The sequence below is a fragment of the Dendropsophus ebraccatus genome, chromosome 3 (genome assembly GCF_027789765.1).
Source record: "Dendropsophus ebraccatus isolate aDenEbr1 chromosome 3, aDenEbr1.pat, whole genome shotgun sequence".
Taxonomy (NCBI): domain Eukaryota; kingdom Metazoa; phylum Chordata; class Amphibia; order Anura; family Hylidae; genus Dendropsophus; species Dendropsophus ebraccatus.
The window spans coordinates 116,353,787-116,377,005 of NC_091456.1; the positions used below are offsets into that span (position 1 = coordinate 116,353,787).

At 43.6% G+C, this 23,219-nt stretch overlaps 1 protein-coding gene across 1 annotated transcript in view; it reads right to left on the reverse strand.

Moving 5' to 3' along the window:
- TIMM44 (translocase of inner mitochondrial membrane 44) overlaps window positions 1-23,219 on the reverse strand; it is a 182,686-nt gene that overhangs the window by 65,082 nt on the left and 94,385 nt on the right. Inside the window, exon 7 of the mRNA XM_069964528.1 lies at window positions 6,983-7,068. Within this exon, the coding sequence (XP_069820629.1) occupies window positions 6,983-7,068 (86 nt within the window). The remainder of the gene's footprint in view (window positions 1-6,982; window positions 7,069-23,219) is intronic.

Here is a 23,219-nt window from a genome sequence, read left to right on the forward strand (position 1 = left end):
ACATCAGCCTCACTTATCCACTTTATGATAATTGCCACAGCCAGATACAAGTTCTCACTCACCAGAACCTCCTTGACCAATGTGCAGGACTCTGTCAGCCAAAAAGGGCCGGAAAGGGGAGGTTAAGGGTTGTAGGTCTTTTGCTTAATTTTGTTTCTGCAGCCTGTATGTTAGAGGCTATGTTCAAACAACAATTTTTGAGTAAAGAACAGACGCTGATTGAATACACATTTATTAGTAGTGTGAACATAGCCAAACATAGAAACATAGAGGAGTGTCGGCAGAAAAAGTTTGTCCATCTAGTTCGCCCTTTTAGTAATTACTTTCTTATTATATTAGAATTTAAACATGCCTGACATAAACATATTTTTCCTGTTATTTCAGATTTACCAACCACATCTGCTGGAAGTTTGTTCCAAGCATATACTACTCTTTCAGTAAAGTAATTTTTTCACACAATGCTTTTCATCTATCCCTCAACTACTAATTTCTAACTGTATCCCCTTGTTCTTGAGTTCAGTGTTTTTCTAAAGACACTTCCCTCTTATTTAGTCCTTAACATATTTAAAGGTTTCGATCATGTGCCCCCTTTCCTCTCAACCAGCACTTCTCAAATGTTTTCTACTGGAGCCTCACTCAACACATCAAAGCAATGCTTGGGCCTCAACAGGCAGACCAAGCAGATCTCACCATCTGAGGTGGAAGTCCAATTTAGCTGAAAATAATGCTAGGGCTACCTTTCACCTGTCTTCTAAGCTCTGTATACTAAGAAGTAGAAAAAAAAATAATGTTGGTAAAATGGAGATTGTTGCAAACAGCAAAAGGACTGTACAGATCATAGTCACTTTTGTGAAAACTGTCTCCCCAGATGGGCCTCACCGACAACTAAGCAACACAGTTTGAGAAACACTGCTCTAGACTATACAGATTCAAATCCTATGTTTTATGCCTCACAGTCTCCACCATTTTTCCAGCCAGTCTTTGGACCTATTACATTTTATCAAATTTTTTTTTTAGGTGAGATCTCTAGAACTGAACACAGTATTCCAGATGTGGTCTCACTAAAGCTTTATACAGCAGAATCACAGTCTTCCTCTTCCTATTGGTTATACCTCTAGCTATACAGCCCAGCATATGATTTGTTTTCCCTACCGCCTAGTTGCACTGGTGGCTCATTTTAAAGGGAACCAATCAGCACAATCGGGCTGATATGGTTCCCTGAACTGCTGTATGCAGCTCCTGCAGCAGCCGCAGCACGTACTGGCCGCAGCAGTAGCTGTATACCCAAAAAAAGGACTTTAATCCCCTGGGCACATGACAGGCAGCGGCGGGGAGGTAGTCATCTGGGCAGCTTCCTGCCCGTATCTAGTCACCGCGCTCTGCCTGTCGGCGTGCTCGGAGGGAGGAAGCTGTATACATGACTTGTTTGTCTCTCAGGGTACAGTAGCGAACATAGGTCTCTCCTCTTCTGTAGGGTAATCTAAGACAGGTCTGGAAAAAGCTGGATTAGAGACCCATTGAACCCAAAGTTCAACATGACCCTTTCTTTGAGAGTGAAATCCTGCACACAACAAATGACATCACGCAGTGCACCTCTAGCATTTTTAGGTTTTTGGGCCTGATGCACTCTCTCAAATTTCACTTTGTGAAATACAGGTTCACCCAGGATTTATTAAAGGGAATCTGTCAGCTCCTGGGCCCTAACTAAGGTGCTGACAGTGTGCTGTAGCTGGCAGCCCCCAGTGAGCATGGTGTCGTTTTGGTAATTTTCCGTGCAGGGGATTACGTACAATCCTATGTCTCCTACTGTACTAAAGAGTCACAGAGCAGTTGTTCGTGCCATACTCTGGCATGCATCCTCCTCCCTCTTCATGAATAATCAATGCTGCCCGGCCTCCTGCTCGCTCAGCTGTCAGATTGCAGATCAGTCCTCTGTAGGCAGTTTATGTCTGAAAAAAACACTCAGGTATAATTGAATCTCTTCTCCCTACAGTGTTGGAGCTGTGGTGTAGGGGTAACTCACCAAGAGACCTGCCAGCAGTTCATAGTTCATTCTCTGGTTCGAATCCCCTGATGGAAATTAAATAGTTGTCTTTTTTTTTCTCATTATTGTATAAATTTTTAAAAGGAAACCTGTCATCCCCCCCAAACCAAACAACCAAACCAGAAGTGGATTGAAAACACAGAAAGGCTATGTTCACACACTTGAAATTGAGTGGATGGCTGTCATTTAATAGCAAATAATTACTGTTATTTTATAACAACGTCCAATATTTGCCACATAGACCACAGCTCCAACACTTTAGGTAGAAGGGATTCAATTATACCTGAGAGTTTCTTTCAGACATAAGCTGCCTACACAGGACTGATCTGCAATCTGACAGCTGAGCGAGCAGGAGGCTGGGCAGCATTGATTATTTATGAAGAGGGAGGAGGATGCATGCCAGAGTGTGGCACGAACAACTGCTCTGTGACTCTTTAGTACAGTAGGAGACATAAGATTGTACATAATCCACTGCACAGAAAATTACCAAAAAGGCACCATGCTCACTGGGGGCTGCCAGCTACAGCACACTGTAAGCACCTTAGGTAGGGCCCAGGAGCTGACAGATTCCCTTTAAGGGTACAAACCCACTTGACGTATTTGCTGCGTGAATCAGTCTTAAAAATAAGCAGGCAAAACGCAGGTTGGCTTTATACAATTGTTCTGCGTTAAAATACGCAATTGCGTATTTTTGAAGCGTGAAGCTACATGCGTTTTTCGCACAGGTTGTTAACAACTGATGCTATGCTAACAACAAGCTTCACGCTTCAAAAATACGCAATTGCGTATTTTAACGCAGAACAATTGTATAAAGCCAACCTGCGTTTTGCCTGCTTATTTTTAAGACTGATTCACGCAGCAAATACGTCAACTGGGTTTGTACCCTTAATATAGCTTCCAAGGTGATCTGTAGGCCTCCATCCTGAGTGATGTGCGCCTGTAAGAAAGAGGGGCCAAAGAGGGAGTCATTTGAGACCGAATCAAAACAAGATAGTAAAAATGGTGTTAAATCTGGTAGCAAGGTTTTGAATAATTTGGCTGTACAACCATCTGGATGTTGGCTTTTCGCAGGGAGTAATAGAGAAATGGCCAGGGAAAGGTCTTTAGAAGTAAAGAGGTCACCTAAAGCCACTAGAGTTTGCACTGGGATTTTAAAAGTGCCATAGATGCTAGCTATTCTGAGAGGGTGGGAAGTTCTATATAGGTTATATAGTTCTATACAGAATTACAGAATGCAGCCAATATTTCTTCTGTCATATGTGATAGTCGCCCAGAAGGACATTTGTCTTCCAGGGCACATGCCAGCAATCTACCCAATTTATTGCCCCATTTATAAAAATTATTAGGACAAATTTGCCTGAAGGCAACAGTTTAATATCATGTTGGCTTTTTATAAAATCCCTGTGTGTCTAATTATCCATGGTAACCTTGTGTCTTGGCTTTAAAGAGTAACTGTCATTTCAGGGTCATTTTTCTGAAAACAATAAATATCTATAATACAAGCGATTTTAATACACTCTTTAATAGGTTTTATTTACCAAAAGGCTTTCCTTCTGTACTGAAAAAGCTGTTTTCCTAGCTCCCCCCGACTTCAGAAGAAGCAGGATTTTCGTGTCCATTATGTGGCTACAGAGAGGGGAGGGGCTGAGAGCAGTGAGTGAGCACAGAGCAGTCCTGCACAGCACAACACCCTGCAATCGTCTTTCAGCAAGTTCCTAGATAAGCACTGACCTTTCTGACCCCTGAATCCATCGTTTTAGGTGGCCAGACAGTCTACAAACAGCTGACCTTCATGTCTCCTCTTCCTGCTCGCTCATCTCCCTCAGCCCCTCCCCTTCCCTCTCCATAGGGATATAATGGACACAGCAGAACTGGTCTTCACTGGCTTCTTTGTAATGAAGATGGATTTACCTGATAATGCACAGATAAGAAGTGAGGGGGGGGGGGGGGGAGGCTTGGAAATTGCTTTTTGAGTAAAGAAGATTTTTTGCCTAATAAAACCTATTATAGCGTTTCTTAAAATCGCTTATAGTACTGATTTCTGCAAAAAAAAAAAAAAATTACAGTTACGCTTTCACTCTTGGAGAGAGGAAAGCAAGCTTTCTTTTTAAATCTCTCTCCATGCTGTCTGTGTACACCCTACACAACACATTTGAGAGCCTCCCAATGTATTTGTCATTTGTCATAACGCAGGTCATTTGCGTGAGTAGTGGCAAAAAGAGCTGATAGTGGATTTCAGCCTGCCAAGAAATTCTCAGTCTTATTACTTTTTTTTTTTTACATTTTTATTTGCATAATGGCAAAGGGGTGAATTAAACTTTTATTGGAGGATGTTTTTTTGTTTTTTTTTACACTTTATGGCCGGGTTCACACACAGTAAGACACAGGCCATGTCACAGAACGACCGGTGTCAGTGAAATTCATCCTGGCCGGTACTATGTGTTCTATGTGTTGTGGAGGTTTGGCAAGCAAGGAGTTAAAAGTCTGTAAATCTGGTAGCTCCATTTAATTTCTGTTGCTCTTGTTATGAGAGTGTGTAATTCCCTTGCATGGGAGGTGAGGAAGTGAAGCCATGAAAGTAATCAGCTTGTGGAGTACAAATGGTTGCATGTGGCAGCTGACTAGGGGTATGATGAGGAGAAGCGGCTTCATGCAGTCATGTCCCCTCTGTAAAAACTCTAATGAGTTTGCCATAATGTCCTGCATGAAATAATGTCCTGCATAGATGGCAGCTTTGTTAGGTAATATAATCCCTGGGGTTCTTGTAATGATGCTGGGAGTTCAGAAAGTTCCTGTGGATGGGGTACTGAAAGTACTTGTGGGTGATTACTTGTATGAAGCAGTGTACCTTGTAGCTCATGCTTATGTGGAGGCTGGGTGCTCTGTAATGGCATCTGAGTGCTGTACTTTTGGCTGTGGGGAGCGACCTGTGGGGAGGTTTGAACACTGCTCGAGATCATCTGCAAGCGGTTAGCCGGTTCCCGCAACATTGATGTTCAAGACATCTGGGTCCCATCTCAAAAGCTTATTAAGCCCCTCATTCGAAGGGACCGCAGCGGAACCCTCACTCAAAGCAACCTGCTGCCAGCACGTATATTTGGCATTGTAATTTAGTGATTTTAGGATATTAAAAGTATTAAAAGCCAGTCCTAATGCGATTCTGAATTATCAGCATGCACATCACCTCCAGGTTCCTCTCCTGAAGGTAGCTGCACAGCGGCGAACCAGCAATGTGCCTGACAATTAGGGAAGTAGTCATAGCGGTCTGACAGTGTCGGGCCGCTCGGTCTCCTGAGTATAAGATGCACATGCTTTTTAGCAAGATATTACACAAAATATACGAACGATCAGCGAGCTACCAATGATAACTTTTCAACATGTTGAAAGACAAAAATTAATGGATTTTTCATTCGTCGTTTCATCTTTGGGTGTTATTACACAGACAGATAATTATCGTTCATTTCGATCGTTTTAGCGAATTTTTAAACGATAATCGTTCCGTGTAATAGGGGCTTTACTCTAAGTGAATTCATGGTGAAAAAAAACTACTCTGATTCAGAAGGGAAATATAAAACACCACACCCTCATGGTGTTTTTTAGCCTCACTGGCAGTTTTAACAATTAGAGCATGCTGTGATTTGGATAAAGTGGTGTTTTCCTGCCATAGACTTTTATAGGGGGTAAAATAATGGCAAAAAAACATGCTATCTATGCATGTTGGCATAGAAATACTTAGTGTCACTGTCGTTTAAATTTTTAATTTTTTTTGCAGAAATCCATAGTACAGGCGAAACTTTGTAATTGGGTGTATTAGTCGAAAAATGCATTTTTATAATAAAAAAAAGCAGTTTGAAGCTCTCCCCCCCCCTGTCTTCATGATTCTCTTAAGGAGAGGGGAGGGGTTGAGGAAGATAAGACACCAAAACAGGACAACAAAGAGTTAATGTACAGCTACATCACCGGGCTATCTCCTCTGAAGTCAGCACTGACCTCTCTGACCTCTGAATACCGGCTTTCACACAGGTCCCACTGTGTAATCCTTTGCTCTCTGCTGCCGACTAATCTACCTCCTCCCCTCTCCATAGGTTACACAGGGCACGTCTGATGAAAAAGAGTCAAAATTTCCTGATAATGAGCAGAAAATGATAGAGAGGGGGGGACCTGGGGAAAGTCTTATTGAACGCAGATAATGGAATATTTGCCTAATAAACCCAATTAGAAAGTTATTTTTAAATTGCCTGTACTATTGATTTCTGCAAAAAAAAAAAAAAAAATTCTCTATCTCTCTATCTATCTATATCTATCTATATATACACACTACAGTGACACTTTAAGGTACGTGAAGAATCAATCACATGATTTGTACTGAAAAATTACTACATGGCTACCCTCCACAACACCATAAAGGGAACCTGTCACCCCCGTGCCGGGGTGAGAGGCTCCCGACCCCCCGTTACAGCCCCCTATACTCACCTGATCCCACCGGGTCCCGCCTCTGGATCCGGTTGGGTCACGGAGATATCAGCCGCTGCAGCCCGGCGCGCATGCTGAGAGAGGAGTCCAACGCTCATAGAGAATGACGGAGCGCTGGACTCTCCTGTCATTCTCTATGAGCGTTGGACTCAACTCTCAGCGTGCGCGCCGGGCTGCAGCGGCTGATATCTCCGTGACTCGACCGGATCCAGAAGCGGGACCCGGCGGGATCAGGTGAGTATAGGGGGCTGTAGCGGGGGGTCGGGAGCCTGTCACCCCGGCACGGGGGGTGACAGGTTCCCTTTAAGAATGAAGGGTCTATTCACACATTGTAGTCAACTTTTTTTTTTAAATCAAGGAAAACCCCACAATATGACATGAAAACATGGGGCCACTAATGTTGCAATGTGGTCCTGAGAAACTGGATGCACTTTGAAACAAAAGCACTTTACACTGCAAACTTACTATTAAATACTACATTGTTATCTCTGAAGTCCTTCCATTGCTGATGCCACTTAGAATCCTTATGCAGAACGACACCCAAAGACTCCCTAAAAAAAAAAATTAAATATTTATTTTGCTTAACAGAAAAAAAAAATGCAACAAGAATTTCAGGAAAAAAAATATATTCAACTAAAGTGGTCTTCCCATAAGTGGATTCTGGTGTTAAAGTGAATGTACCATAGCAGGTTAAACAACATTTTTTGCAGTGCCTGCTCAGCCCAAGGAAGCCAGTGGCATGGTCCTTTCTTCAAAGCGCCACCCAGTTTCCATGCTCGGTGCTGTCTTCTGCTTGAGCACTGGAGGCAGACCTGGAGCACCCCAATGTGACCATAACCCCTCCGCTCGGTGATACGCCTTGATTAGAATCAAGCAGAAGAGCAGTGCGGGAACCAGACGGTATTTTGAAAAAAAGGACCAAGATTCCGGCATCAGCTCCAAGCAGGTACTGCAAAGAAAAAAAACAAATTCAGTACCTGTGATGGTACATTGGCTTTCAGGTTCTGTGAACTAGTTTCTCACAATCTAGCAGGGATATTTCAGTAGTCCTGTTTCCTCTTACAAACGCACATTAGAAAGTGGATGTGGCCTAAGAAGGTTTGACTAGGCAAATTTAATAAATTTGAGCATTAACCCCTTCAGGACCAGATTAATTTTGGCCTTAAAGTGAAACTTGCAGTCTCGTGCCCAATGGCCGGGGCTTAGAGAATCCGGGCCCTAACTTTGCACCATTCCTCCTCCCCACCCTCTTCATCATAAGGAATGTCACTGAAACATTTTCTTCTGTCGGAACATTGCACAGATGCCCTAACGATCCAGCCCATGTTCAGTATTCACACAGCTGAGAAATAGAAGACAATCTGCCTGGAGCATTCCTAATGATGAGGAGGGTGGGGAGGAGGGACAGAGAAGTTGTGCCAGCCTAATACATACACAATCTAAGCCCCGGCCATTGGGCACAGGACTGCAAGTTTAAAAGTTGTTTTTTAGCACAATAACTGCATCACCTGCCGAACAGACCCCAGGACAGATCTTGGATTAAAAGCAGCTATCCAAAGGTACAAGTGGTTTTGGGGGGGGGGGGGGGGGGGGGGGGTCAGATTGTGGGCACAAACTCGCTTTAAAGAAGCAGTTCACAAGAAAATATTATTGCCCCCCGGTAGGCGCTGGAACGTATACTCACCGCAGCTAATTGGTGTCCTGCGGCGCTGGCTTCGTTCAACAATGACTTCTCTGTCTTGTAATTGAACGCCGGAAGTCACGCGCTTCCATAGAGAATGCATGGAAGCGTGAGAGTTCCGGCGTATAATCACAGGACAGAGAAGAGGGGTCACAGCAGAGGCGGATGTGAGTGTGCGTCGGATTTAAACGGCGCTGCGGGACTGGAACAAAGCCACACACAGGACATCGATCAGCTTCGGTGAGTATACGTGCCAGTGCCTACCAGGGGGGCCAATAATATTTTTTTGTGATCTGCTTCTTTAACCCCTTCAAGACAGAGCCCTTTAATGCACAAAAGTCCGAGTCAAATTAACGCAATGTTCCTCCTCGCTTTCTAAGAGCCATAGCGCTTTTACTTTTCCACCTATAGGGCTGGTTGAGGTGTCATTTTTTGCGCCATGATCTCTAGTTTTTATTAATATCATATTGGTGTAACAGAAAAATTTTGATTGCTCTTTATTCATTTTTTTGTAATGTATAATTTGATAAAATTAGCAGTCCTGGAGAGTTTTTTCTTTTTTCCGTTTATGCCGTTCACCGTGCGGGAACAATAATGTTATATTTTAATAGATCGGACAATTCCGCATGCTATGATATGTAATATGTTTGTTTATTTATATTTTTATAATGGGCAAGAGGGTCTTAAACTTTTATTGGGAGGGGGTTTATAAGGTTTTTTTTAATACTTTTCAAAACTACACTTTTTTTTTTTTTTAACACTTTTATTAACTGTAAAACATGCAATCATTAGATTGCATATACTGGTTTATGCTATGCCATAGCATAGATCAGTTTTATCGGCGATCTATGTATAGAGCCTGCCTGAGAGCAGACTCTACACATAGATCGACAAACCGACAGGACAGAGGTAAGGAGCTTACCCCCGCCTGTCGGCACATGCGATCGGGACCCCCGATCCCGATCACTCAGTGACAGATGCATGATCTGTCACTGAGCACCTTAAACGCTGCGATCGCTGTAGATCGCAGCGTTTAAGGGGTTAATGAGATTCGGCTGCGGGATTGCAGCTGACTCTCATTACCTGTGGTGCTGGACACAGATGAGAGCGGGATCGCTATCTCTGCAGCGATCTCGCTCTCATCATAAAGCCCCTGTCAGTGTAGGGACGTATATATACATTCCTACTGCACAGGGTATGTGCAGTAGGAATGTATATATACGGATTGCTGATGCGAAGGGTTAAGGTCCAGGGCCTAATTTTCAAATTTGTCCAGACCTTATGTGGTTATTGCTCCATGATGCTTCAACACATCCAAGTGATTTTGCGATCGTTATTTTGTGACATATTTTACATTATAATAGTAGCAAAATTTTGACACTAGATTCAACCTTTCATTGTAAAAAAAAATAAAATCTTCATGAAATTTAATACATTTTCATGAAAAAGTAGAAGCTTAGAAAGTTAGCAGCAAATTATACCATTTTTATAGAAATTTCCAAAATCTGTTTTATTGGGGACCAGTTCATTTCTGAAATGGATTTGAAAGAGCTATATGTCAGAAACCTCCATTTATTACCCCATTTAAAAACTGCACCTCTCAAAGATTCAAAAACATGATTTGTGACATTCATCAACCCTTTAGTTGGGTCACAGATACAAATTCAAAATTACAGAAGAATTTAAATATCCCAATATTTCGTGCAACTTTTAATTTATAATCCATATTTTCTATAACACAGCAGGTACTAACTGAATAATTATAGTGCTTGAAAAGCACTATATTGTAATCCGTATTCTTCTTCCAGACATTTTTCTGCGCGTAATACAGCCCGAACTGCTTAGCGCACAGACTCCGTTCAAACTGCGTTTTGAAGCCCTCGGCCGTGTGAGGTGTGCTATCTATTTTTCGTTTCGATCGGATTTGTCGTTTTTAAGAAATATACGTTTAATGACCCCGAATTTCCCATAGAAAATAATGGCCCAATCGAAATAATGGCCACACTCTAACCGCTAACAGCCAATCACAGCACATATGCAAATAGCTGAAATATAGCAGCCAATAGGGACCCTAAGGTCTCGTCAGGCAATGTATCACAACATCCACAGTCACATGTCCACTATTGGACAATAGAAGATGTAATATATGGAAGGTCCTTAACGATTTTGTCTCACTGACATGAGTAAGATTGTCATGGTAACCGAGCAATGATCTTTACCATTATAAGTAGCAGAGTTCAGCCAGTAAAATAGCAGAGCTGAGGCAGGCATGTAGCAGGGACGGTTCACAAGCCGCTCTTAAAGGGACAGTACCCAAGCCGCTCTTAAAGGGACGGTACCCAAGCCGCTCTTAAAGGGGTGGTACCCTAGCAGCTCTTAAAGGGACGGTACCCAAGCCGTTCTTAAAGAGACGGTACCCAAGTAGCTGTGTAAGGGGAATTACATAAGTTGCTCTTAAAGGGACGGTGCCGAAGTCGCTCTTAAAGGGACGGTACCCAAGTCACCCTTAAAGGGATCCAAGTCGCTCTAAATGGGTCTCTTTAAGAGTGACCTGGGTCCCTTTAAAAGTGACCAGGGTCCCTTTAAGAGCGACCTGGGTCTCTTTAAGATCAACCTGGGTCCCTTTAAGAGCGAAATATGTCCCTTTGAGAGCAAAATGGTTCCTTTTAAAAACGACCTGGGTCCCGTTAAGAGAGACCTGGGTCCCTTTAAGAGCGAAATGGGTCCCTTTAAGAGTGACCTAAGTCCCTTTAAGAGCGACCTGGGTCCCTTTAAGAGCGACCTGGGCATGTGCCAGTACTATGACGTGTCAGACGCGTGACCTGACAGATCACGTGACGACACTTTTATCCCTGGGTCATGCGCGGTAAAAGATCCATTTAGTCCTACTTTCCATATAATACATGTTTTGGAATATATACTTTGTCTGTCCTATAAGCCTGAGTTTCCTTTATACACTCTATTCTGAATTAGTAATTTTTAAATTTGTCAACCTCGCTCTACCATTCTAAGTTCTCGCGCATGCGCCAGTATTATGACGTATCGGACACGTGACTGAGATATTCACGTGACGACACTGACATCAACGGGTCATGCGCATAGGAGATTTATACACGCCACCGGCGGCCATGTTGATGACGAGCTGCACCACGTTTAAACCTCCAGGTAAATTATGGGGCCGTTGGACTACAGTTTTCTATAATTATTCATTTATGTATTGATTTACGATGGTATATATATGGGAACACTGGACTTAGATCTTCACTCCTGACGAAGTCACCGGAGGGTGACGATACGCGTGGAGCCTTTCTTCCAGGGGTGATTATTCCATGACCGTTGGAGCTTCCTTAGGCGCTATTGTGGTCCGTGTTTGTTTGTGGGTAATAGGGTTTTTGCTGCCATTTGGTACTTTACAAGTATTCTATGTTATGAGTAGTTATTTTGTATTTAACATATACTTCTGGGTAGCATTTGCAGCAACCATTGTAACATTATACCATATAGATCTTTTTTGATTTCATTATTCATATATTTGTAAGTTTTTTGTTTCCTGTTGTTCGCCTTGATGTTTGGTAGCTCCGGTCATGGCTGCATTATCATGTGCATATAGCCCCCTGTAGGGTTTAGACCCACTTTTTATCATGTATGTGGGTCAACCTTGATTATTATTGTGTTCCTTAAGGGAACGTTTTAGATGTTTTTAATCATGTGTTTGGTGTTTCATAATTTGCTTAATAAAATTTAGAGTTTTTGATACTTTATATTTGTGGTGTGCACTTGTATGGTGTGTCCAGCCTTTTTTTCTTCTTTGGTTTGCACTGGGTCCCTTTAAGAGCGACCTGGGTCCCTTTAAGAGCGACCTGGGTCCCTTTAAGAGCGACCTAGGTCCCTTTAAGAGCGACCTGGGTCCCTTTAAGAGCGACCTGGGTCCCTTTAAGAGCGAAATATGTCCCTTCAAGAGCAAAATGGGTCCCTTTAACCCCTTAAGGACCGGGCTTGATATGGCCTTAAGGACCGGAGCAAATTTATGAATATGACCTGTGTCACTTTATTCATTAATAACTTCGGGATGCTTTTACCTATCCGGACGATTTTGAGATTGTTTTCTCATGACATATTGTACTTCACATTTCTAGTAAATTGGAGTCGATACTAATAACGAATCTTTATGAAAAAAACCAAAATAGCGTGAAAAATTTTGAAAAAATGCATTTTTCCAACTTTAAAACTTTTCTGCTTATACAGAAAATGGTTATAACACATAAATGATATATTAAATAGCATTAGCAACATGTTTACTTTATGTTGGCGGCATTTATTAAACTATCATTTTTTTTAGACAATAGAAAGCGTAAAACATTAGCAGCAAATTTCCACATTTTCTGTAAAATTTCAAAATCAGATATTTTTAGGGACCTGTTCAGGTTTAAAGTGTATTTGAGGGGACTGTGTGTTAGAAAGCCCCACAAAGCACCGCATTTCAGAAACTGCACCCCCCAAACTCTGCAAAAGCACATTCAGAAAGTTTTTTAACCCATTAGGGGAGTCACAGAAATAAAAGCTAAGTGTGTAAAAAATTTGAAAATTTTAATTTTCTGTGCAGAGATTTTATTGTAATCCAATATTTTTCATAATTATGAACCTATTACCAGAGAAATGCACCCCAATATTTATTGCCCCGTTTCTGCAGTTTATAGAAATACCCCATATGTGGCCCTATTGCGCTATTTGACGCAACCACAAGCCTCAGATATAAGGGAGCGCCTAGTGAATTTCAATGGCTCCGTTATATTTGGTCATTTCTGACTGTACCACTTCAGGTTGGCAGAGGCTCTGGGGTGCCAAAACCTAAAAAACACCCCTAAAGGGACACCATTAGAAAACTACACCCCTCAAGGAATGTAAAAAGGGGTGGGGTGAGCATTTGGACCCCACAGGTGCTTCACAGATTTTCCGAACAATGTGGCGTGAAAAAAGACAAAAGTATTTTTTACACTAAAACGTTCTAGCCTTCAATTTTTCATTTTCACAAAGGGATAAAAGAAAAAAAAAACACAAAACATGTAGCGCAGTTCCTCCCGAGTACTGAAATACCCCACATGTGGACATAAAGTGCGAAGCGGGCGCAGGACGAGCCTCCAAAGGGAAGGAGCGCCAATTGGCTTTTGGAAGCTGGATTTAACTGGAATGGATTTCGAAGGCCACGTCGCATTTACAGACCCCTCGTGCTGCCAAAACACTGGAACCCCCCCACAAGGGACCCCGTTCTGGAAATTACACCCCTCAAGGAATCTAACAAGGGGTGCAATGAGGATATGGACCCCACTGGTGACGGGCACAAATGTGGAACAATGTGACGTGAAAGTGAAAAATTTCATTTTTTCACTTTCACTGCACAAATGTGCCCGTCATCAAGGGGTCCATATCCTCATTGCACCCCTTGTTAGGTTCCTTGTGGGGTGTAGTTTCCAGAATGGGGTCACTTTTGGGGGGTTCCAGTGTTTTGGCAGCACGAGGGCTCTGTAAACGCGACATGGCGTTCATCATCCATTCTAGCCAAATCCAACCTCCAAAATCCAAATGGCGCTCCTCCCCTTTGTAGGCTTGCCCTGCGCCCACATGGCGCTTTATGTCCACATGTGGGGTATTTACAGACTCGGGGGAAATTGCTCTACACATTGTGTGTGTTTTTTTTCTCTTTTAACCCCTTGTGAAAATGATAAATTCAAGGCTAGACCAACATTATAGTGTAAAAAATGTAATATTTCATTTTCACGCCACATTGTTCCACACATTTGTGCCTGTCACCAGTGGGGTCCAAATGCTCACTACACCCCTTGTTACATTCCTTGAGGGGTGTAGTTTCCATAATGGGGTCACTTGTGGGGGGTTTCAATTGTCTTGGCAACACAGGGGCCTTTTAAATGCAACATGGCCCCTCGAAATCCATTCCAGCCAAATCCAGCCTCAAAAAACCAAATGGCGCTCCTTCCCTTTGGAGGCTTACCCTGCACCCGCATGGCACTTTATGTGCACATGTGGGGTATTGCTGTACTCAGGGAAAATTGCTCTACACATTTTGTGTTTTTTTTTTTATCTTTTAGCCCCTTGTGAAAATGAAAAAGATCAATGATTTAGAGTAAAAAAAAAAAAAAAAAAAAAAATTACACTAAATGTTGGTCTAGCCTTGATTTTTTTCCATTTCCACAAGGGGTTAAAAAAGAAAATAAACGCAAAACGTGTAGGGTAATTTCCACTGAGTACGAAAATACCCCACATGTGGACATAATGTGCCATATGGGCACAGGGCAAGCCACCAAAGAGACAGAGCGCCATTTAGAGGCTGGAATGGAGGATGGAGGCCATGTAGCAATTACAAAGCTCCTGTGCTGCCGGGACAGTAGAAACCCCCCACAAGTGACCCCATTCTGGAAACTACACCCCATAAGGAATCTAACAAGGGGTGCAGTGAGCATATGGTCCCCACTGGTGACTGGCACATGTGTAGAACATGTGCTGTGAAAATAAAAAATACCATTTTTTTCATTTTCACGTCCCAAATGTGGCCGTCACCAGGGGGCCAAATACCCGCTGCCCCCCTTGTTAGCTTCCTTATGGGGAGTAGTTTCCAGAATGGTGTCACTTGTGGGGGTTTCTACTGCCCTGGCAGCACAGAGGGTTTATAATGGCATCATGGCATCCTCTAATGGGAATGGCGGCCATACCTATTTAGCTGGGGAAAAGGGACAATTCTAATTTATTTGGGGGTATTAGGCAAATTATTAGTTTATAAGGTTGAAAATGACAGGTGTCCATCAAATTCAACCTGTGTTGATCCAGAGGAAGGCAAAAAAAACCTTGTAAGGCAGACGACAGTAGCCTCATCACAGGGGAAAAATTCCTTCCCAACTTCATAATGGCGATCAGAATAATCCCTGGATCAACGTGACCCCTGAAATAGGAATAAGGGACAGAATTTAGATAATGTGGAACTCCGATGACGTGTGGTGCGCCTTGAAGCGATCCAGTATGCAGAGGTCGGGGTGATCAGGACAGGCGTCACACTTGAAAATGGCGTCCTTCCTGATCCCCGTTACCCCACACTCTGCACTTCTTCTGGGGTCTCCTGTTTTCCAGTGTGGGGGACATCACCTGGAAAATGTTGTCCTGGTGCGATCCGGGGTCCTTCATATCCAGAAGCGCTGGGTCCGCTCCATGGCTGCTAAATATTAGGGCTCTATTACTACTTCTGATATTTTCGGATCGTGCCGCAAGCTACAGTAGCTCAGGCAGCGAGGGACCAGAAAAGGGGGGTGCTGGTATAAAAGTTATGCCTGTTCAGGTGGTGGTGACCTTTATCCAGCAGTGGGAAGATCAGTTCCCGAACGATCATCCCACTAACTCCGAGGATGGGAGGGTTGGCATTGTGGTGGCTGGATTAGGGTGTCCCTTCCTTCATATACTCTAAGGGTACGTGCACACTGCGGAATGGCGAAGGATAACCCTTTGTGCATTCCGCAGCTGGCACCCACCCGCGGACTGATGCCGGCGCGCGTCTCCGTCCGTGTCATAGACTCCATTCTATGCACGGGCGGATTCCGCTCTCCGTCCAACTTATTCATTCTTTGGACGGACGATGGAATCCGTCCGTGCATAACATGGAGTCTATGACACGGGTGGAGACACTCGCCTGCATCAGTCCGCCGGCGGGTGCCAGCTGCGGAATGCACAAAGTGTTATCCTTTGCCATTCCGCAGTGTGCACGTACCCTAAATCTGTAAGTGTACCCTGAGGTACTCTCACAGAGTTTGCAGAATTTCACGCCATACCGTCATCTCTTATTGGGACGGTACTGGCGGAAAAGACATATCTGGGAGGCAGCGTACGCTACGCTACCCCCAGATACGTCATTGGAGGATGAGGATGAATGGAGGAAAGAAGGATCCCCCCATTAATCCTCACTGGCTGTTTCGGTGTCGGAGGCAATAATAGCGTATGCGTCTGATACCGAAAACACACCGGGGGCCACTTTTATATAGGGATTGGTATATGGGGTATGTAGTGGTGTAGTGTCAAACTTTATTCAATGTAGTGTAGTGTGGTGTAATGTAGTGTATTTTACGTGTTTTTTTTACAGTAAGTATTAAAAAAAAAAAAAACTACGCCAAAAATGGTGTTGCTGATAAATGCCACACTTATGTGCTGCACTTATCAGCAGACCGTGGCAGTAGGATATAGAAAGAAAACACCCTACGCCAAAAAGGAGGAGTTGCTGATTAGCAGCGCACTTTCGTGCGATGCTGATCAACACTTAGCGGCGATAGGGTGCGGAAAATAGAAAAAAAAAATTTGGAAAAAAAAAACAAAAAACCTTTATGGGTCCCTTTAAGAGCGACCTGGGTCCCTTTAAGAGCGACCTGGGTCCCTTTAAGAGCGACCTGGGTCCCTTTAAGAGCGACCTGGGTCCCTTTAAGAGCGACCTGGGTCCCTTTAAGAGCAACCTAGGTCCCTTTAAGAGCGACCTGGGTCCCTTTAAGAGCAACCTAGGTCCCTTTAAGAGCGACCTGGGTCCCTTTAAGAGCGACCTGGGTCCCAGGTTGCTCCTAAAGGGACTCATGTCACTCTTAAAGGGATGGGACCCAAGTCGCTCTTAAAGGCACGGCACCCAGGATCAAAGTTTCTCTTAAAAGAAAGTCACTGGTAAAGGGGCGCTCTTTTTAAGCACTATGTATTTCCCTGGAAATGCAAATCTAGTTCAACTAAATATTCATTACTCAAATCATGCAGTTTTTATAAAAATTCCATATGTGGCCCTAGTGTCATTCCTGTGTCACAGTGATTTTCAGGCACCATATAGTGTTCGCAATGGAGCAAAGGTGTCAAAATATAAGAAAAACTCCTCAGAACACCCCATTTTGAAACTACACCCCTTAAGGAATTCATCTATAGGCAAATTAAGTGTTTAGATCCTCAAGTGTTTGTGAAAAAAAAAATTAGAATTAGGCAATAAAAGTTAAAATTGACATTTGTTCTAAACTGAACCTTTTTTAAATAAAAAAACAAAAAACTCTTTTACAAGGAACAAAGATAAAAGCACCCCACAATGTATTCAGCAATTTCTTCCGAATAAAAAAACACCCCATATGTGGTATACATGGTACTGAATCTGTGCTGTTCTCTTTCTGGATGCTGGATGACTGTATATGAGCAGCAGTGTAATATGAAGATATCCTGTGTAATATAGAGGAGGAGAAGACATAAGTAGTGTAGCAGTAACCTCTGTCCTCAATGTGGTGTTTTTCTTCAGTGTTCTATGGCAGTAGGCTGTGTATGTGTGTGCTATGGCGTGACCCCTCTATATTACTATGTGTGACCTCTTTATCACTGGTATCTGGCATTGTTAGCAAAGTTTTTTGTGTATGGTGAATATTTAGTTAGAAACATAGAAGACTGTCAGCAGGAAAAGACCACCTGCTCCATCTAGTCTAGTTGTGAGTAGTTCAGGACCTGGAGGCTGGAGACTGGCTGCATCCACTGCCCACACAGAGGAAAATCTGCTTTATATGTTTCCTTATTCCCTCAGAAGTCGCCCCAGGATCATGTAGGACATTAGGAAGAAGTTGCTGAGCCAGTGTGACAAATAACTCCCCTGTTATATGACTGGCCATTTATGAAGGAGCAGGAGTCTGAGTCGGTCCTGCTAAAATTCAAAAGTCGAGGTTGGAGTCGGAGCTACGGCTTACCAACTCCACAGCCCTGGTTTAAACGCACACTATACCCCTACATGAATTCCTTGAGGGGTCTAGTTTCCAAAAAGGGGTCACTTCTGGGGGGATTTCAACTGTACTGATACCACATGTGCATTGCAAATGTGACATGGTGCCTGAATCTGTGTACTGAAGGAAACCTATTAGAATCCGGCAAAAAAAGTGAAAATTTAGATTTTTTCTTAAAATGATTACCTTTTAAAACGAAAAAAAAAAAAAAAATATCCCTTTCACAAGAAACGAAGAGATAAATTTCTCCCGAACTAAAGGGGGGACCCCGCTACGACCCCTGAATGGCTGAGCTGCCTTGAGACGTCACGAGACAGGAAAATGGGGCAGCGGGATCCGGGACCCGACACTGGAACCGGGGAGGTAAGTGGAGGATGACCGCCTCCTCGGCCTTACCATAAAAATGCCCCTAGCCCAGAGTACCCCTTTAAGTTTATTGGCTCATGATCTCTGGGCAGAAACCAGGGAAAGGGAGAAGGTGACACTAAGGGTATGGGGGAGTATGTGTGTTGGGGGAGGGGGGGGTGGGTGGCAGGAGACTGAGGAGAGGGAGGAATTCTGGAGTTCTGGGCTGTACTATTGATTGATGGCTCTTTTCACCCTCCACCAGATTATTCCTTTCCAGCATCTGTCCCATGGGATTCCATTCATTGCCCTGCTGTATGATCCCTGTCAGAGCTTAGATTTACAGTGCTGAGAGCTATAGCAGAAGATGGTCTTCTTTCATTATGTGTAGCACTGTAAATCTAAGCTCTGACAGTGATCGTACAGCAGGGAAATGAATGAAATGTCATGGGACAGATGCTGAAACTTCTAAAGAAAGCCATCATTCAGTAAACTACAGCCTAGCTGTAATATGGAAGATTTCATGAGATTTCATTCATTCACTTTCTGTACGATCCCTGTCAGTGCTTAGATTTACAGTGCTGAGAGTTATTGCATATGAGAGAAGATCGACTGCTTCTATTATGTGCAGCACTGTAATCTAAGCTCTGACAGGGATAGGGTAAAAGTAAGAGATCGCGGAGGGTTCGACCTCTGAACTCCCTGCAAATCTCCATATTTAGCCACAGCTTCTCTGTTATAAATGGGGCCGCGGGTACAGCACGCCGGAAAGAGCAGAGTAAGCATTCTTATGGCTTGGTTATAGCCTGGTTATGTACAACACTGGTAGTGTTATACAGAGCCTAGTTATATACAACACTGGTAATATTATGCTGAGCCTGGCAATATACAAAATTAACAGTGTTATATACAGCCTGGTTATGAACAACATTGGTAGTGTGAGCCTGGTTATATACAACATTGACAGTGTTAGTGGAGGTCCTGTATACCTGTAGTATATAGTTGGTGGAGGTCCTGTATACCTGTAGTGTGTAGTTTGGGGGTCCTCCTCCCCCTCCTCCCCCGACTGCAGACCATAAGTAAAGTGTGTGTGCAGAAAACCTGCAGCTTATAATATTAAGTGCATACACAATCCTGCATCATCATAATCTGGCCCTCTTAGGCACTACCTTTTATCCTTAGTGAGGACAACACAGAAGAGGTTTCAAAGTTTCTAATACTGTATACACTCCCCCCCCCCCCCCCCCCCCCAAGCAGGCTCTGTACTGTATACATTCCCCCGCCCCTTGCAGGTACTCCTATACTGTATACACTCCCTCCCTGCAGGTAGCCCCCGTACTGTATACACCCCCACCAGCCCTGCAGGTATCCCCCATACTCTATACACTCCCCCTACTTGCAGGTAGCCCACATACTCTATACACCCCCCCCCTTGCAGGTAGTCCCTATACTGTATACACTCCACCCCCCCCCGAGGTAGCCCATACTGTATACACTCACCCACCTTGCAGATAGCGCCCATACGGAGCGTAACTTACACTGACAGAGGCACCCATCATCCCGCCCGCACAGAGCGCTGTTAGATCGTGCAGGCTCCCTCCAGTGTGTTCAGCGCTGTGCTGCCGGGCACGGCTCTCTCCTCACGGCTCTTGCCCCCCCCCCTCCCCTTCCGAAGCAAGCTGGAGCGGAGTGTGCAGCGTCCAGAGCCGTGAGGAGAGAGCCGTGCCCGGCAGCAGCAGCACAGCGCTGAACACACTGGAAGGGAGCCTGCACTATCTAACAGCGGTCTGTGGGGCGGGATGATGGGTGCCTCTGTCAGTGTAAGTTACGCTCCGGCCGCCAAGGGGGTTAAGTTACATTCTCGCAGCAGGATGTAGTCGTGTCATATGGTTGTAGGACACTGGATCAGCAGCAGATTTCGCTGCGAATTTGCTGCGTGAAATCCGCTGCGGATCCGGTAGGTGTGAAGGCACCCAAATCTCGCAGCAGATTTGATGGCCCAGATTTGATGCATTGAATCTGCAACTTTAAATCTGCCGCAGATCTGTTGCAGATCCTGTACGTGTGAATGCAACCTTACTGTATTTATTTCTGTGGATGTTGTGAGGCAACTGGCCCTAGCAACCAATCAGATTCCAGCTCCCTGTTAAAATGAAAGTAGTAATCCTGTTTGTTGCTAAGGCTTCCAACTGCCGTTTCTGCTGGCAAGCTGCAGCACTAATTATATCACCTGTGTGTGCAGTGTGGAGATTCTCCCATTCATCTCTATGGGGCACTTTTCCCCATCCCCCTCCCCTTACCCCCTGTACACATATACACACACACTAGAAAATGTACACGACGCTGCCCGGGTATAAAGTGTCAGCGTGTTAATTAAATTTGTTCCAAGAGTGCTCAGGAGGCCAATCTACACCCTTTTTTTTTTGTTTAGGGGAAATCGCCAGGAGCCATATATACCCCTATATACCTGACAGTTCTGCACTGTTTATGTAAATTGTAGCTTATGCACATTAGAAATAAACTAAAAACTTTAAACATCCTAAATACCTAATAGCCAAACTGAGATGTCATGTGATCAGACTGTATACAGAGCCTGATTATATACAACATTGACAGTGTTATATGCAGAGCTTGGTTATATACAACATTGTCAGTGTTATATACAGAGCCTGGTTATATACAACATTGGCAGTATTATACTGAGCCTGGTTTATTACACTATTGGCAGTGTTATACTGAGCCTGGTCACATAAAACATTGGCAGTGTTATAAACAGCTTGGTTATATACAACATTGGCAGTGTTATATACAGCCTGATTATATACAACATTGGCAGTGTTATATACATAGCCTGGTTATGTACAACAGTGGCAGTGTTATTGCCAGGTACATAGACAAAGATTTTTACCTGATACAACTCTGCAGCAGCAACATACAATTGTCCATGCAGAAAACATGCAGAATCCAGATTTATGCCACCAGCTGCAGTGATCAGGCTTAGGCCTTGTTTATTGCCATTGCATTGATGCTTAACAGGAAGCTGCAATCGTCTAAAAGGTATTGTTTCATCTGAATTAATCAGTGGAATTAGTGTATATCTGTAGTGTATAGTTGGGGGGGGCTGTATACCTGCAGTGTATAGTTGGTGGAGGTCCTGTATACCTCTAGTATATAGTTGGTGAAGGTGCTGTATACCTGTAGTTTGGGGGTCCTGTATACCTGTAGTGTATAGATTGGGGGTCCTGTATACCTGAAGTGTATAGTTTGGGGGTCCTGTATACCTGTAGTGTATAGTTTGGGAGTCCTGTATATCTGTAGTATATAGTTGGTGGAGGTCTTGTATACCTGTAGTGTATAGTTTGAGGGTCCTGTATACCTGTAGTATATAGTTGGTGGAGGTCCTGTATATCTGTAGTGTATAGTTTGAGGGTCCTGTATACCTGTAGTATATAGTTGGTGGAGGTCCTGTATATCTGTAGTGTATAGTTTGGGGGTCCTCTATATCTGTAGTATAGAGTTAGTGGAGGTGCTGTATACCTGTAGTAAGGAGTTGGTGAAGGTCCTTTATACTTGTAGTGTATAGTTTTGGGGTCCTGTATACCTGTAGTCTAGAGTTGGTAGAGGTCCCGTATACCTGTAGTGTATAGTTTGGGGGCCCTGTATACCTGTAGTATAGAGTTGGTTGAGGTCCTGTATACCTGTAGTATAGAGTTGGTTGAGGTCCTGTATACCTGTAGTATATAGTTGGTGGAAATGCTGTTGGGGTTCCCATATACCTGTAGTGTAAAGTTTTGGGGTCCTGTACACCTGTAGTGTATAGTTTTGGGGTCCTGTATACCTGTATTATATAGTTGGTGGAGGTCCTGTATACCTGTAGTGTATAGTTTTTGGGGTCCTGTACACCTGTAGTGTTTAGTTTTATGGTCCTGTATACCTGTAGTGTATAGTTTTATGGTCCTGTATACCTGTAGTGTTTAGTTTTGGGGCTCTCTATACCTGTAGTATAGAGTTGATGGAGGTGCTGTGTGCCTGTAGTGTAGAGTTTTGGGGTCCTGTATACCTGTAGTGTATAGTTTTGGGGCCCTGTGTACCTGTAGTATATAGTTCATGGAGGACCTGTATACCTGTAGTGTATAGTTTTGGGGTCCTGTATACCTGTAGTGTCCTGTATACCCATACCTCCCTTTTTTGGAGGGACAGTCCCTCCTTTTGACCCATGTCCCTCTGTCCCTCTTTGCCCCTTACATGTCCCTCTTTTTGACCTAGGAATTAGATTTGCATTAATAAACCTTTAATGTTGCTCTAGAAAGTGCCTGGTTTCTTACTGTATAATAGACCCAAACTTGCATATTATTCTATCATGTGGTGCAAGCTGGATCCTAAAAATTATTATATTCACATGAATCATGTGACATTATGGCCCCTGTCACACATGCAGACTCATTGAGTTCTATGGCCCCATACACACACTGTAGGTGTTTCTGATCCATTTGGGGACATGATCCATGCTGCAACAAAATGATGAAGCCATTGTGCGTCTGTGTCACCTATATGACAGTGGGTACCTGCGAATGCCGACAGAAACTGAAACACATTTGTAATCCTGTCCGCAGTTTTGGGTCCGCAATTACAGACAGCGTTACGGATGTGTGAATGCGACCTAAGGATGCAGTCACACATACAGGATCTGCTGCAGATTTGCAGATATCGATGTAACTAAATGCATCAATCTGTAGCAGATCCTGGATGTGTAAATGCATCCTTAAATTAAAAAGAAATGCCTGTAAAATTTTCCTAGCATGAACCACAACTGTCCCTCTTTGGCCGTTCAAAATGTTGAGAGGTATGTATACCTGTAGTGTATAGTTTTGGGGTCCTGTATACCTGTAGTTTCCTGTAT